Source organism: Monodon monoceros, unplaced genomic scaffold (assembly GCF_005190385.1).
Source record: "Monodon monoceros isolate NGI ecotype Baffin Bay Population unplaced genomic scaffold, NGI_Narwhal_1 Super_Scaffold_20, whole genome shotgun sequence".
NCBI classification, from domain to species: Eukaryota; Metazoa; Chordata; class Mammalia; order Artiodactyla; family Monodontidae; genus Monodon; species Monodon monoceros.
Window position 1 is genome coordinate 51,693,745 of NW_021703777.1, and position 13,127 is coordinate 51,706,871.

A 13,127-nucleotide genomic window follows, 5' to 3' on the forward strand; every position below is an offset into this window, starting at 1 on the left:
CAACATTCCATTCCCTGCAATCACCTGCAGCAAAACCCACTCCACGACCACACCCAAACCGGAAGCCAGGACGCCTCTGGGCTTGACGGGAAGGCGCCGCCGGGCTGCACGCTCCCCCAGGCCCGCCCCCTCCGGTGACGTCACCGCCCGCCCCTTGACCTCACGGTCCTGCCCCCTTTCCTGCCTCCCAGTATCCAGCAGCGGCTGCGTCCCAGGAGGCGATGGAGGGCTCCGAGCCGGTGGCCGCACGTCAGGGGGAAGAGGCGTCCTGCTCCTCCTGGGGGGCCGGCAGGTGAGAGGACGTGTGTGGGCGCGAAGAAGCAAGGCGTGGCGGGCAGGACCCAGAGCCCGGCTTTCTGCTTCTTCCCCTAAGGCGGGCAGGGAGTGCGCGAGAGGCCGCGGGGCTGGCCAGAGCCGGCCCTGGGCGGCTAGGGGAGCGCGCGGTGTGGGTGTGGCGGCGTGGGCTCCGGCCTCTGCGACTGCCGGCTTCGTTGAGGAAAAAGCCCACTTATCGCCCCTTTCAGCGCTTTCTCAGTTCTGGTTGGGGTCTGCCATTCCTCCTTCCTCCTAGTCGCCGGACGTGGAGGGGAGGGAGGGGCTCCGGCGGGGAGTTCTGGTCCGAGTCGCTCGGTGTGAGCTTCCCAGACCTGGTGCCGGACACCTTCCCTCCTTTCGATAAAGTGAAAGCTAAGCTCTGCTGTGGCTGTCCTCCGCTGAGATCCTCCTTTGAAAACTATTACCAGAGGGAACTTGGTAATAATGAATCAGTGGTAGTCAGAACACTCTGAGGCCTCTGTTGACTAAACTTTAAAAAGAAAGAAAGAAAGAAAAAGAAATCCAGGAAAAAAACACGAGTTACCCATTCTTATTTCCCAGTTGGTGTTGAGGTTCACGTCTTTTCCATTCTGGCAAAAATAGAGGGGAAATGTGCGTGTAGTTCCTGTTTCAATCATTTCGTAATTAATAAAGCGGATAGTTACATTCTGCCCACTACCAGAATACAATATGCCAAAGATAAAAGTGGCGCAAATTTGATTTTGAGCTAATGTGAGTGTTCACAAACCTGTAGCATTTTCACCAGCTTCAGACTGAAGGGATGCTTTTTGGTACCATGGTATTGCCTGCCATTGCCAGCATTGCCAGATTTACTTGGGAGATATTATGTAATACAAACAAAACCTTCCCTTATTTAAAGCATTTCTGATCGCCATGTAGACCTTATCATAAGAATGATTTTTGAAATATTCCAGTAAGGCAGAACTTTCTGAAAAGTAGGTGCCAGTCGTATCGTTAAGTGACAGAACTGGTTAGAATGTAATGCTCTACTCATGTTTACTTAAGAGCTTTACCCACTAGACTACTGCCCTCCATGCAAGGAAGATAGCTAGTGAAAGTATACCACGGATAAGAAAGCTGTAATAAAAATTTTTGTTACAGTGCCAGGGTATATTGTGTATTTGTGTGTTTTTATTAGCTAGAAGCAAATACTTTGGCTTGTATAGCAACACCAGGCCTAGAAAATAAGTTTCCAAAACTGGATTTTGTGCTATCACGCTGTTTTTAGAATCCTGTGATTGATAATTAGAGCTTCCCAAAACCTAGAATGGATCACACTTTTGCCAAGATGATACTGATCTTAGCTGTCACCGTGGCTCAGGCCCAAATGTCCCAGCTGGTTCCCTCTGGCCAGGAACTATTTCTGTTTCCCAGTGTTTACCTATTATCATTTTTCTTTCTGTGCCATGCTGTGAAAAAATTGGAATGAACTGTGGTAAATGATACATCACTTTGTGTCTTGTTACACTAGTATGTTTAACCTTTTTTTAATTTTTAAAATTCATTTAACATATTTTTTTTTTAGTGCTTTCTTCATGCCTACTGTGAGAGGCAATAGGCAGTATAATGTGGTTGTCAGGAGCTAGACTGATTAGATTCAGGACTCTGCCATTTACCTGCTCTGTGACCATGGGCATATTATTTAAGTTAATCTCTGTCAGTCTCAGGTTTTTTCCTCTGTTCAATGGAGACAGTAATAGTGTCTATCTCATAAAATTGTTGAAAGGGTTAACTGAGTTAGTACATCTAAAGCACTTAAAGCAGTGTGTGACACATGTTTGCTCTTGTTATTAAATGTCAGGTACTGTTTTAGGGATTTGGAATACAGTAGTGAATTCCTAATGGATCATATATTCTATAGGGGAAGGCAGATGATAGTTAATGAAAAAAATACATAATTAATGATTTGAAGAAAATACAGCAGGTTAACAAGTTAGGGAGCCACTTCATTGATTGTGTTACTAAACCAAACTTGGTCTGCTTCCCCAATGCACACCAAAGCCAATCTCCTGGCACCAGGTAATGAAGAAAAGTACAGTTTATTGCAGGGCCAAGCAAAGAGAATGGGCAGCTCATGCTCAGAAGACAGAAACTCCCCATTGGCTTTCAGGGAAGGGTTTTTAAAGACAGTTTGAGGGAGAGGGTTGTGGGGTGTGTGATCCATGCTCAGTTCTCTGATTGCTTGATGGTGAGGTAACAGGGTAATGTTTTTGGAACCTCAATCATCAACCTTCTGGTTCCAGTTGATCAGCAGTTCAGCACACAGTTAACTTCGTCCACCTGGTGGGAGTTCTAGCATTTGCAAGACAACGAAAGGTCCTTGACTTGTTTTATGGCTAAACTGTTCTTACTTTGACTGCTTTCCTTTGTTTCTACATTTTCTCATCTCTCTGATTAAATTTGCTGTTTGGAACTCGGGGAAAGCCTAGGAGGCTAAAACTTTTGTACAAACAAGCGGGGAGAGGAAATCTGTCCCAGGGAAGGCCCCACAGGGTCCTGCTCAGTTTCAATGGGGTGATCCCGAATGGTCTGTGATGTTTGTGAAGCAATATTTTAATAGAGGCTTAAATGGTAATAGTCAGTTTTTCAGAGATCTGAAGGAAGAACATTTGAAGCAAAGGGAATAGCAAGTATAAAAACACTGAAGAGATAGCAAGCCTGGCTTTTTGAGAACCATCAAGTAGGCCAGTGTAGCTGAAGATAGTGAGCAAGAGGGAGAGGTGTGGGCGTTGAGGTTGGACAGGTAACTGGGAGACATACATAAAGGCCCTATTATGTATGCTAAGGTGTTTGAATTTTGTTCTAAGGGTAAAGAAAACTTACTGAAGGATAATTCTAAGTTAGGGAGTAATGTCTGACTACATTCTAAACGTTTTAGGCTGTTAGATGGAAAATTAATTAAAGGGAAGGGCAATAGAAATAGAATAGTTTAGGAGGCCTTTGAAGTAGTTCAGATGAGATATGATGATGGTTTGGCCTGAGATTGTATTGACTGAAATGGTGAGAAGTGATCAGATGTGAGAAGGTAGAACTAACAGCACTCACAGATAGAGAAAATAAGGGAACAAGTAAAGATCCTTAGATTTTTGGCCAGAGCATGTGAGTAAATGGTGGCATCATTTGCTTGGTAGTCCCAAGTGAGTTGGGAAAGGCTGGGGAAGAATAAATTAAGCAAGGGAAATTGAATTCTATTTGAGGCTTGTTATGTTTTTTTTTGTTTTTTGTGGGGTTTTTTTTTTTGTGGTATGCGGGCCTCTCACTGTTGTGGCCTCTCCCGTTGCGGAGCACAGGCTCCAGACGCGCAGGCTCCGCGGCCATGGCTCATGGGCCTAGCCGCTCCGTGGCATGTGGGATCTTCCCGGACCGGGGCACGAACCCGTGTTCCCTGCATCAGCAGGCGGACTCTCCACCACTGCGCCACCAGGGAAGCCCGAGGCTTGTTATGTTTGTGATACCAGTTAGACATCAGAATAGAGATATTGTTCTGGCAGATGCATAAAATCTGGAGGGCAGAGGAAAGGTCAAACATGTAGAAATAAGCTTAGATATCATTATATGGTAAATTCCGAGTGTGTATATTATAGAAGGTTTATGGGACACTCAAATAAAATTGCTAAAATATAGATCCATCAGAATATATGTAGCATTGATAAACAACACGTGAGAATAAAACAACCATGGGCTCTAATTTTATAATACAGGGTAGGCAGTCAGTGGATTTAATCTTGGATCTAGTTTTAAAATCTAAGTAAAGTGGTAAATAATAAAATATATACCTGGTTTGTAAAACCTGTTTTAGTAACTAGTGAATCTGATCCCATGTATAATTGAATATGTGTATTACAGAATATGAGTATTGAATAGCCATACTGGCCCTTATAAGTTATGTTTTCTTTTTTCAGTGTGAATACAAATTTGCCCAATATGCCAACAGAATCTGTGGAGATTGATGATGCATTATACAGGTAAGTACCTTATGGAAACTGAAACATTTTCCCCATTCATTGTTCTCCAGTAACGGAGTAGTTTTATTCAAAGACACCATTAGGCCTATGCAAAATTTTGTAATATATATTCTAAGAGTTCCACTCAAGTTAAAAATTCGGCTTTCTTTTTTTGTTTTTTTTACTGTAGGCTGAAAGCTTGAATAATATTTAAATCTTGGTTGCGTTAGGTTTAGGTGATATGACTAAAAATGATTTTACTATCCACTACAAAATATACCTCTTGTTTCTGGACAGGAGTACAGATTTATGTTCTTGATAGTGCAGGAGTCTCATGAGAGACAATTCATTTCACTTTAGTTAGTTATACAGTAGCATCTAGAGACCATGTTAACTTCACCGTGATCTCATTAACAACATTGCATGTTTGCACTGTATAGACAGTGGAGAAGTATTTTGTGATTGAAGAGCTGTGATTTGAATGGAATTTAGTGGGACTTTTTTTACCATATTTTTTCATGAAATAAAAATACTTTTTTCAAAATTAAAGAAAAATTAAAAACACATAAGTTGCTGTCATTTCTAGTAGATACTTTGAGATGTTTGCATGAAAGATAGTATACTCTCAGTTTAAAAGTTTTTAGATTTCCTCTATAAGTAATCATGAAAAAATGAATTTTATGTAGGTAGAATTTGGAACAATAGGCTCATCATGTATTTTGGATTTTTCTATATATTTTTATGTGTGATGCAGAGTCAATTTTGAGCAGTTTAGGAGGAGCTGATACATACCACCTGGTATGTTGATTTCAAGTCACATTTTGCGCTATACCTTGGAAGAAGAGATAAAGACTAACTTGATTTTGCTTACGTGAAAACTGTTTCACCATGTGGTCTCCTGACTATGATTATACTTCCGAAGTCATCTTAAATTTGGATTCTTCATCTGTAATTACAATGTTCTTAATGTCCTTCTGATCATATTCTTGGGAAAACAAATGGCAGCTCCTTGAGATAGCATTAGCTAATTTTTTTCATTATTTGTTACAGTCCTTGTGAAACATTTTTATATCCCTCCAATCCTATAATGGCTGATTAATGAACATAATTTTCAGTAAACCGGAGATTAAATTTTCCATTTGCAAAGCTAGGTAAGTAGGCTTACAGTTCGCTTGTAGTCAGTTTGCTGGACTGAAAGTTATACAGCAATTTAGGTATCATATATAGCAGTTCATATATGATCAGGTATTGCTGGATCATAAGGTAGTTCTATTTTTAATTTTTTAAGGAACCTCCATACTGTTTTCCATTGCATCTGGACCATTTTACATTCCCAGCAACAGTGCACAAGAATTCCAGTTTCTCCACATTCTCACCAACACTTGTTATTTTCTCGGGTTTTATTTTTGTTTTATTATAGCCATCCTTACAGGTGTGAGGTGCTGTCTCATGTTTTTGCATTTCCCTGATGATATGTGATGTTGAGCACCTTTTCATATTCTTGTTCGCTATTTGTGTGTTGTTGCTGGAGAAATGTCTAGTCCTTGCCCATTTTTTAATTAGGTTATAGGTAGGGTGGGGGGGGTTGCTATTCAGTTGTAGTTTCTTATATATTTTAGACATTAAACCCCTTATCAGATACCTGGTTTGCAAATATTTTCTCGCATTCCATAGTTTGCGTTTTCATTTTGCTGATTGTTTGCTTCACTATGCAGAAGATTTTGAGTCTGCGGTAGTCTCACTTGTCTGTTTTTGCTTTTATCGCTGTGCTTTTGGTGTCATATCCAGGAAATCCTTGCCAAAACCAATGCTGAGAAGTTTCCCTCCTGTGTTTTCTTCTAGAAGTTTTATAGTTTCAGGTCTTTTGTCTAAGTTTTTAATCCATTTTGAGTTGATTTTGTGGATGGTATAAGGTAGAGGTCTAAATTCTAATCTTTTCATCTTTTGTTTTGGAAATCCAATTTTCCCAATGCTATTTGTTAGTCCAAACCTACCTTTTCCTCTGAGTACACTGGCCATACTAGACTACTTCTTACTATAGTTTATGCGTTTACACCTGTTGTCTTTTCTTTTTTCTTTTTAGTTTATTTTTGGCTGGGTTGGGTCTTCATTGCTGCACAAGGGCCTTCTCTAGTTGCGGTGAGTGGGGGCTACTCTTATTGCAGTGCGTGGGCTTTTTATTGCGGTGGCTTCTCTTGTTGTGGAAAACGGGCTCTAGGCACACATGCTTCAGTAATTGTGGCACATGGGCCCAGTTGCTCCGCAGCATGTGGGATCTTCCTGGACCAGGGCTCGAACCCGTGCCCCTACATTGGCAGGCAGATTCCCAACCACTGCACCACCAGGGAAGTCCCCAAGGTCAATACTTTAAATACTATTTATTTATTCCTAAATATTGTCATTGAAATTTGTTTAATATTTACTAGGTATACAAGTTTTTCCCAGATATGAATAATTGAATCTCAGGTTATAATTATTTGTAAACATTTAGGCTTTCCTACGAAACTGAAACTCTGTAAAATCTACAAATCTTGAATGTTAACTAAGTCTGATATTTGTACATATATTTAGGTAGGAAATATTTTTAGGGCAGTTTCAATACCTACTTTAACAAAGTGGCATGTTAAATATATTTCACTTTTTTCTTATTACTCAATCTTAAATTACCTCATAGTTACTGATCAGCTAAACCTGAAATTATTCTCAGAATCTAAAGATTTCTTTTTTGGGGTGGGGGAGCACTTCTGACAGCATTCTGGGCCCCATCTATATTTAATTTTGCATCTTTATTGCCAGCAAATTGCTGGGTGAGTTAGACAGCTAGTTAGACTTGAGCCAGTTCTGTAGATCTGCCCATTTCTTTTCCTCTGAAGATATGCCTGAGCCTGCTAATCCCAAGATTTATCTAAAGAAATGAATGAGTCCTAATTTAGGACTAAAGCCTTGGTTTTCTAACTCTGCTTTTACCAAAGAACTCTCTGTTGGAGGTAATTAAAACTAATTCAGTTAGTGATACTTTGCTGTCTCTTTTTTTATGTTCCTTGCATATAGGTTCCTGTGTAAAGATCACTATATGAACAAGGCGTGAATATCAGAGCAGCACCAGGGCATTCTTAGCTTTCTGGATTAATACAGTCATAATAGTATCAAACCTGTGTGTGTTCTAGTGTAATACTAGAGGAAACTTCTCTGGCTTTTGAGATAACAGTTTTTCTGGATTTGCTTCTACTCAACTTCTTTCTGAGACTTTTCTTAGTCTGCTCTTGCTTTGCCTGCACCATAAATGCCAGGTTCCAACTTGAGGATTTTTGTCTCAGTTCATACTCTAGTTCACATCCATTTCCATGATTTTAGCTTTCTGTCTATATTTGAGTCCCTTTCCTCAGCTTTCTTCTTCCAAGCTCAAGACCTTTGTTTTTAAATGCACACAGGATGCTGTTTTCTTATTTGTTTGTTTTGGCTGTGTTGGGTCTTAGTTGAGGCACGCGGGATCTTTTCATGACGGCACGCAGTCTGCTCAGGTTTCTCTCTAGTTGTGATGTGCAGGTTTTCTCTCTCTAGTTGTGGCACATAGGCTCCAGGGCACGTGGGCTCTGTAGATTGCAGCACATGGCCTCTCTCGTCGAGGTGAGCAAGCTCAATAGTTGTGGCACATGGGCTTAGTTGCCCCGTGGCATGTGGGATCTTAGTTCCCCGACCAGGGATTGAACCTGCATCCCCTGCATTGGAAGGCGGATTCTTTACCACTGGACCACCAGGGAAGTCCACAAGGTGCTTTAAAGGTAAACCAGGCAGATGTTCAGCAAATAACTACCTTTTTTTAAATTTACATATAGTTGATTTACAATGTTGTGTTAGAATATCTACTTCTTAGAGAAACACTATTGTACAGTGAAATGAACATGGTCTCTGGATTTAGAGGATAATGTTCACATCCAATCCTGACATTTATATGAACCAAAACTAGTTATTTAATCTTTCTACTTCTCATGTGTAAATAAGAATAACATCTCTTAAAAATAATATCTAAGTCTTAAAGTGTTCACGCAAAAGCTTAATATAAAATTTTCAGCATTAAGTAGCACTCAACACCATTGGAACCCTTTTCCATCCCTCTTCCCATTCTCAAGCTTAATTAAATGGTGCCACACCCACTCAGTAACCTAAGCTAGAAACCTTGGTGTCATCTTAGGTTATTCCCTGTTTGTCATCTTCCAAATTAACTTTTTTAAATCCTTTATTTTTAAACAACTCTTAATTCCAGCTCTTTCATTTTCTCTCCCTGCATTTGGAATCTCTCAATTGAGCTATTATAATATTCTCTTATGTGTTCTCTTTAAAACTATTCTTGTCTCTAATCCATCTTTCATAAGTTATTCAAAGTTGTATTTTTGGCACTTACCTTGGAGTCCATGGCTTCTTGGCTTAAAATCCTTAAATGATTCCCTATAATCTACACTGATGAGGCCAAACTGTACAATATACATTTAAGCCCTTTTATGGATACAGCATAACAGTAGCTGACAGTTTGAACTTAGGTATTAGATATGAATTTGAATCATTCTCCATTTATTAGTGTATGATCTTAGGTTACTTAACCTTTAAGTCAGTCATTTCTTTCATTTATTCATTAAATATTTAATGAGAAAATGTGCACAAATTGCAAATAAATCATGAAGAATAGTACTGTACCTATGAATTCAGTAGCTTCTAATTTACCATGAGTTATGGCCATATCTTTCTTTTTAGCCTCCATGTCACTTCTCACCACTTTACACTCTGACATCCTATTCTTTAGCCTTGTTCAAAATTTATGTATATATTGTCAGGGTCTAGGATTTGATTTTGCCCTGTTTACAAGCTAAAAGCTAGCCTATTATTCTTTAGTGGATGCTAACATAAGGTGTGAAACATCTGGGTTAGAGACAGAGGATTTCATTACTTATAGCAAACAGCATGGGCATCAGCCTGCCCACTGTTATCAGTGGGCATAATTTGTGTGACTTAAATTTTTTTTAAAGCTTTTTAGTGCAGAATATGGTTTATCTTGATCAATGTTCTGTGTGCATTTGGAAAGAATGTGTAGTCTGTTATTTATTGGATTGTCCTATCAATGTCAATTAGGTCAAATCGATTAATAGTGTTGTTCAGCTCTTCTGTATCATTACTGATTTTTTGTCATTCTTTATATCAGTTACTGAGAGAGCGGTGTTGTCCATAATTTCCTGTTTGTATATTTCTTATTTCAGTTCTACCAGTTTTTGCTTCACATAGGTTGAAGCTCTGTTATTAGTGCATAAACATTTAGAATTGTTATGTCCTCTTGATATATTGACCATTTTATCATTATGAAATGGCCCTCTGTATCCTGGTGATTTTCTTTGCTCTGAAATCTGTTTATCTGATATGAAAAGTCTGCTTTTCTCTTGATTATTGGTAGCATGATATCTTTTTCCACCCTTTGACTTTCATTTGTGTATTCAAATTAGGCTCCTTATAGATAGAATATAGTCGGATTTTTCTTTTTATTCAATCTGACAGTCTTTTTTTTAAAATTAATTAATTAGGCCGCATTGGGTCTTAGTTGTGGCACGCAGGCTCTTCACTGCAGTGTGCGGGCTTCTTTATTTGTGGCGCACAGTCTTCTCTCTAGTTGTGGCACACGGGCTTCAGAGCGCAGAGGCTCAGTAGTTGTGGCACGAGGGTTTAGTTGCCCCGCAGCTTGTAGGATCTTAGTTCCCTGACCAGGGATCAAACCTGCGTCCCCTGCATTGAAAGGTGTTTTCTTCACCAGTGGACCACCAGGGAAGTCCCTGACAGTTTGTCTTTTAATGGAGTGTTTACACCATTTATATTTAATGTGGAATGTTGATACTGTTTTTGCTGTTTGTTTTCTAATTGCCTAATCTGTTACTGGTGTTCCTTTTTTTTCTCTCTCTCTTTTTTTGTTGAATAATTGAGTATTTTAATTATATTTTATCTCCTTTAATTGGCATGTTACTCTACAGGTGTCCCTCACTACCCTTGGGGGATTGGTTCCAGGAGCCTCCATGTACACCAAAATCCATGGATGCTCAAGCCTCTTACATCAAGTGATGTACAATGAATGCAGTTGGCCCTCCATATCCTCAGATGTGAATATAGAGGGCTGACTGTATATTTATTGAAAAAAATCCACGTATAAGTGGACCCACACAGTTCAAACCTGTGTTGTTGAAGAGTCAACTGTACTTCTTTCTTTTGCCTTTTTTAGTGATTACTTTATGATTTATAGTGTACATCTTTAATGTGTCACAGTGTATGTTCAAATCTTATTCTGTCACTTCCTGTATGACATAAGAAGGTTGCAACAGTATACTTCTGTTTTTCCTGTTCCAGGATTTGAGTTATTGTTGTCTTAACATTTTACTTCTACATATGTTATAAACTCACAGTACGTTATTGATTTTGGCTTAAGCAGTCAATTATCATTAAAAGAGATTTTAAAAATAAAGAAAAGGGGGTTTTGTATTTATCCATAGATTTGTCATTTCTGATATTTTCTATTCCTTTGTGTAAATTAAGATTTCCATCTGGTATCATTTTCCTTCTGCCTGAGGATTTGCTATAACATTTCTTATAGTGAAGGTCTGCCAGCAATGAATTCTTTCACCTTTTGTATGTCCAATGAAGTCTTTACTTCCTTTTTTTGAAATTGAGTATAGAATTTTAGGTTGACAGTGTCTTCCTTTCAGTGTTATAAAAATGTTGTACCGCTGCCATCTGATTTGTACTGCTTTCCTGGGAGAAAGTTGTCATTTGTACCTTTCCTCTGCATGATCTGTTTTCTCTGATTTTTTTGATATTTCCTCATCATCCCCAGTTTTAAATAATTATGATATGCCTTGGTATAGTTTTCTTTATATATCTTGTTCTTTGTTTGCATCATGGTCTGTGAGTTTATTGTGTTCCTGGAAAAATTTTAACTGTTTAGTTCTTCAGTTTTGTTTTTCTCTCCCCCTTTCTCTAGTCTCTTTCAGGGACCTCAGTTTCACATATATTAGACCAAGTGAAGTTGTCCTGCAGCTCATTTAAGCTCTGGGTTTGGGGGTTTGTTTGTTTTTTTTTCCCAGTCTTTTTTGTTTTCATCTCTGTGTTTCAGTTTGTAAAGTCTATTGCCATGTTTTCAGGTTCACTTCTGCAGTGTCGAATCTGTTGTTAATTCCATTCAGAGTATTTTTCATCTTAGATTTTATAGTTTTCATCTCTGAAAGTTTTGCTGCTTCTTGAGCATATGAATTATATTTTTAATTATTTTAATGTCTGTTTACACATTCTATCATCTGTCATTTCTAAATGTGTTCTGTTGTTGATTTTTCTGTTCACTGTAAGTTGTATTTTCTTGCTCTTTTGCATATCTGTAATTTTTTAGTGTATGTCAGACATGAATTTTACTTTTTTGGTTGCTGGATAACCTTGAATTCCTTTAAATATTCTTGAGCTTTTTCAGGGACACAGTTAAATTACTTGAAAACAATTTTATTTTCTCAAGGCTTACTTACTTTTAAGCTTTGTTAGGTGAGATGAGAGGAGACTCAATTCTGAGGCTACTTTTCCCCCAGTATTGATGTAATATTCTTTGGAGTATTCTATCCAGTGCTCTCTGTATTATAAGGTTTTCCATTTGGCTGGAGAGGAACATAAACTCTTTCTGACCCTTTTTAAAAACAGTGATTGTTTCACTTGCACTTGTCACCTGGTTCTTTCCCCAGCTTGAGGTTGTTTCCTCATCGTAACTTAGCTGAAGACTCAAGGAGAACCCTCTACAGATGTCTGGTGTTCTCTCTGTGCATCTTTCTGCTCACAAATTCTAGCCTTGAATTCACAACTCGCTCTCTTCAGTTCAACAAGGAGACCACCAGGCTTTTCTTGGGTTTCCCTTCCTGCTCTGTCTCCTGGAAACTCTCCAGGCTAGGCAGTCATAAAACTCACCTCATTTATTTTTCTCCTCTGAGATTACTGTCCTCAGTTACCTATTTTCCAATGTCTCAAATATGTTGTTTCATTTATATTGTCCAGTTTTCAATTGTTTAAGGCAGAAAGAGGATAAATCTGGTCCCTATTACTTAACCAAGGCCAGAAGTGGAAGTCTTAGGTACATACTATATATCTCTTACCTGCCATTCTTTTTCATGCTTTTCTTTTTCCTAGCATAGAATGCTTTTCCTTCTTTGATTAATTTAACTCCTCTTAAGTCTTCAGATTTCAGCTTGGATGAACCTCATTTGTGAAGCTTTCCATGACCTCCACTGATAGAGATAATCACTTTCTCTTCTGGATTTCAGGTTCCCTTAGTTTCTGGTACTTCTGTATATAGTACTTAATAATGGATTATTTGATTATTTATCTCCCCCAATAACATGTCGCAGGCATCCTCCTAGGTATTTTATATATTTTAAATAATTTAATCCTCACAGTACCTCATGAGGTTGTTGCTATCTTGATCCCCACACAGTGCCAGTGCCTGCCTTGAAATAGATATTTTAATAAATTTATGAATGCCTGAAGATAATTGAAGTACATCCAGAAGATAGTGATTAGAGTGTTGAGGGGGACTCAAAATGATGCCATGTTTGGAGTCGTTTAAGGAACTAGAGATGTTTAGCCTGGAGAAACCTGGAGGAACCTGAATACCATCTTCAAATGTTTGGAGGGCTGTCACATAGAAGAGGGATTACACAAGTTCCCTGTGGCCCCAAGGAGGTAAAATTAGGACTAGTGGTGAAAACTACAGGGAGATATTGTACCTTCATTAAAGGGAGAATCTTTAATAAATAGGGCTCTTTAAAAGTAGAGTAGTTAGCCTTG

General features: G+C 38.7%; 1 protein-coding gene across 1 annotated transcript in view; it reads left to right on the forward strand.

The window, feature by feature from the left end:
- Nucleotides 1-221: 221 nt before the first annotated feature.
- Nucleotides 222-13,127, forward strand: part of UBA6 (ubiquitin like modifier activating enzyme 6) — an 80,354-nt gene continuing 67,448 nt past the window's right edge. The window contains exons 1-2 of the mRNA XM_029235092.1: nt 222-292; nt 4,239-4,301. Coding sequence (XP_029090925.1) covers nt 222-292; nt 4,239-4,301 — 134 coding nt within the window. The remainder of the gene's footprint in view (nt 293-4,238; nt 4,302-13,127) is intronic.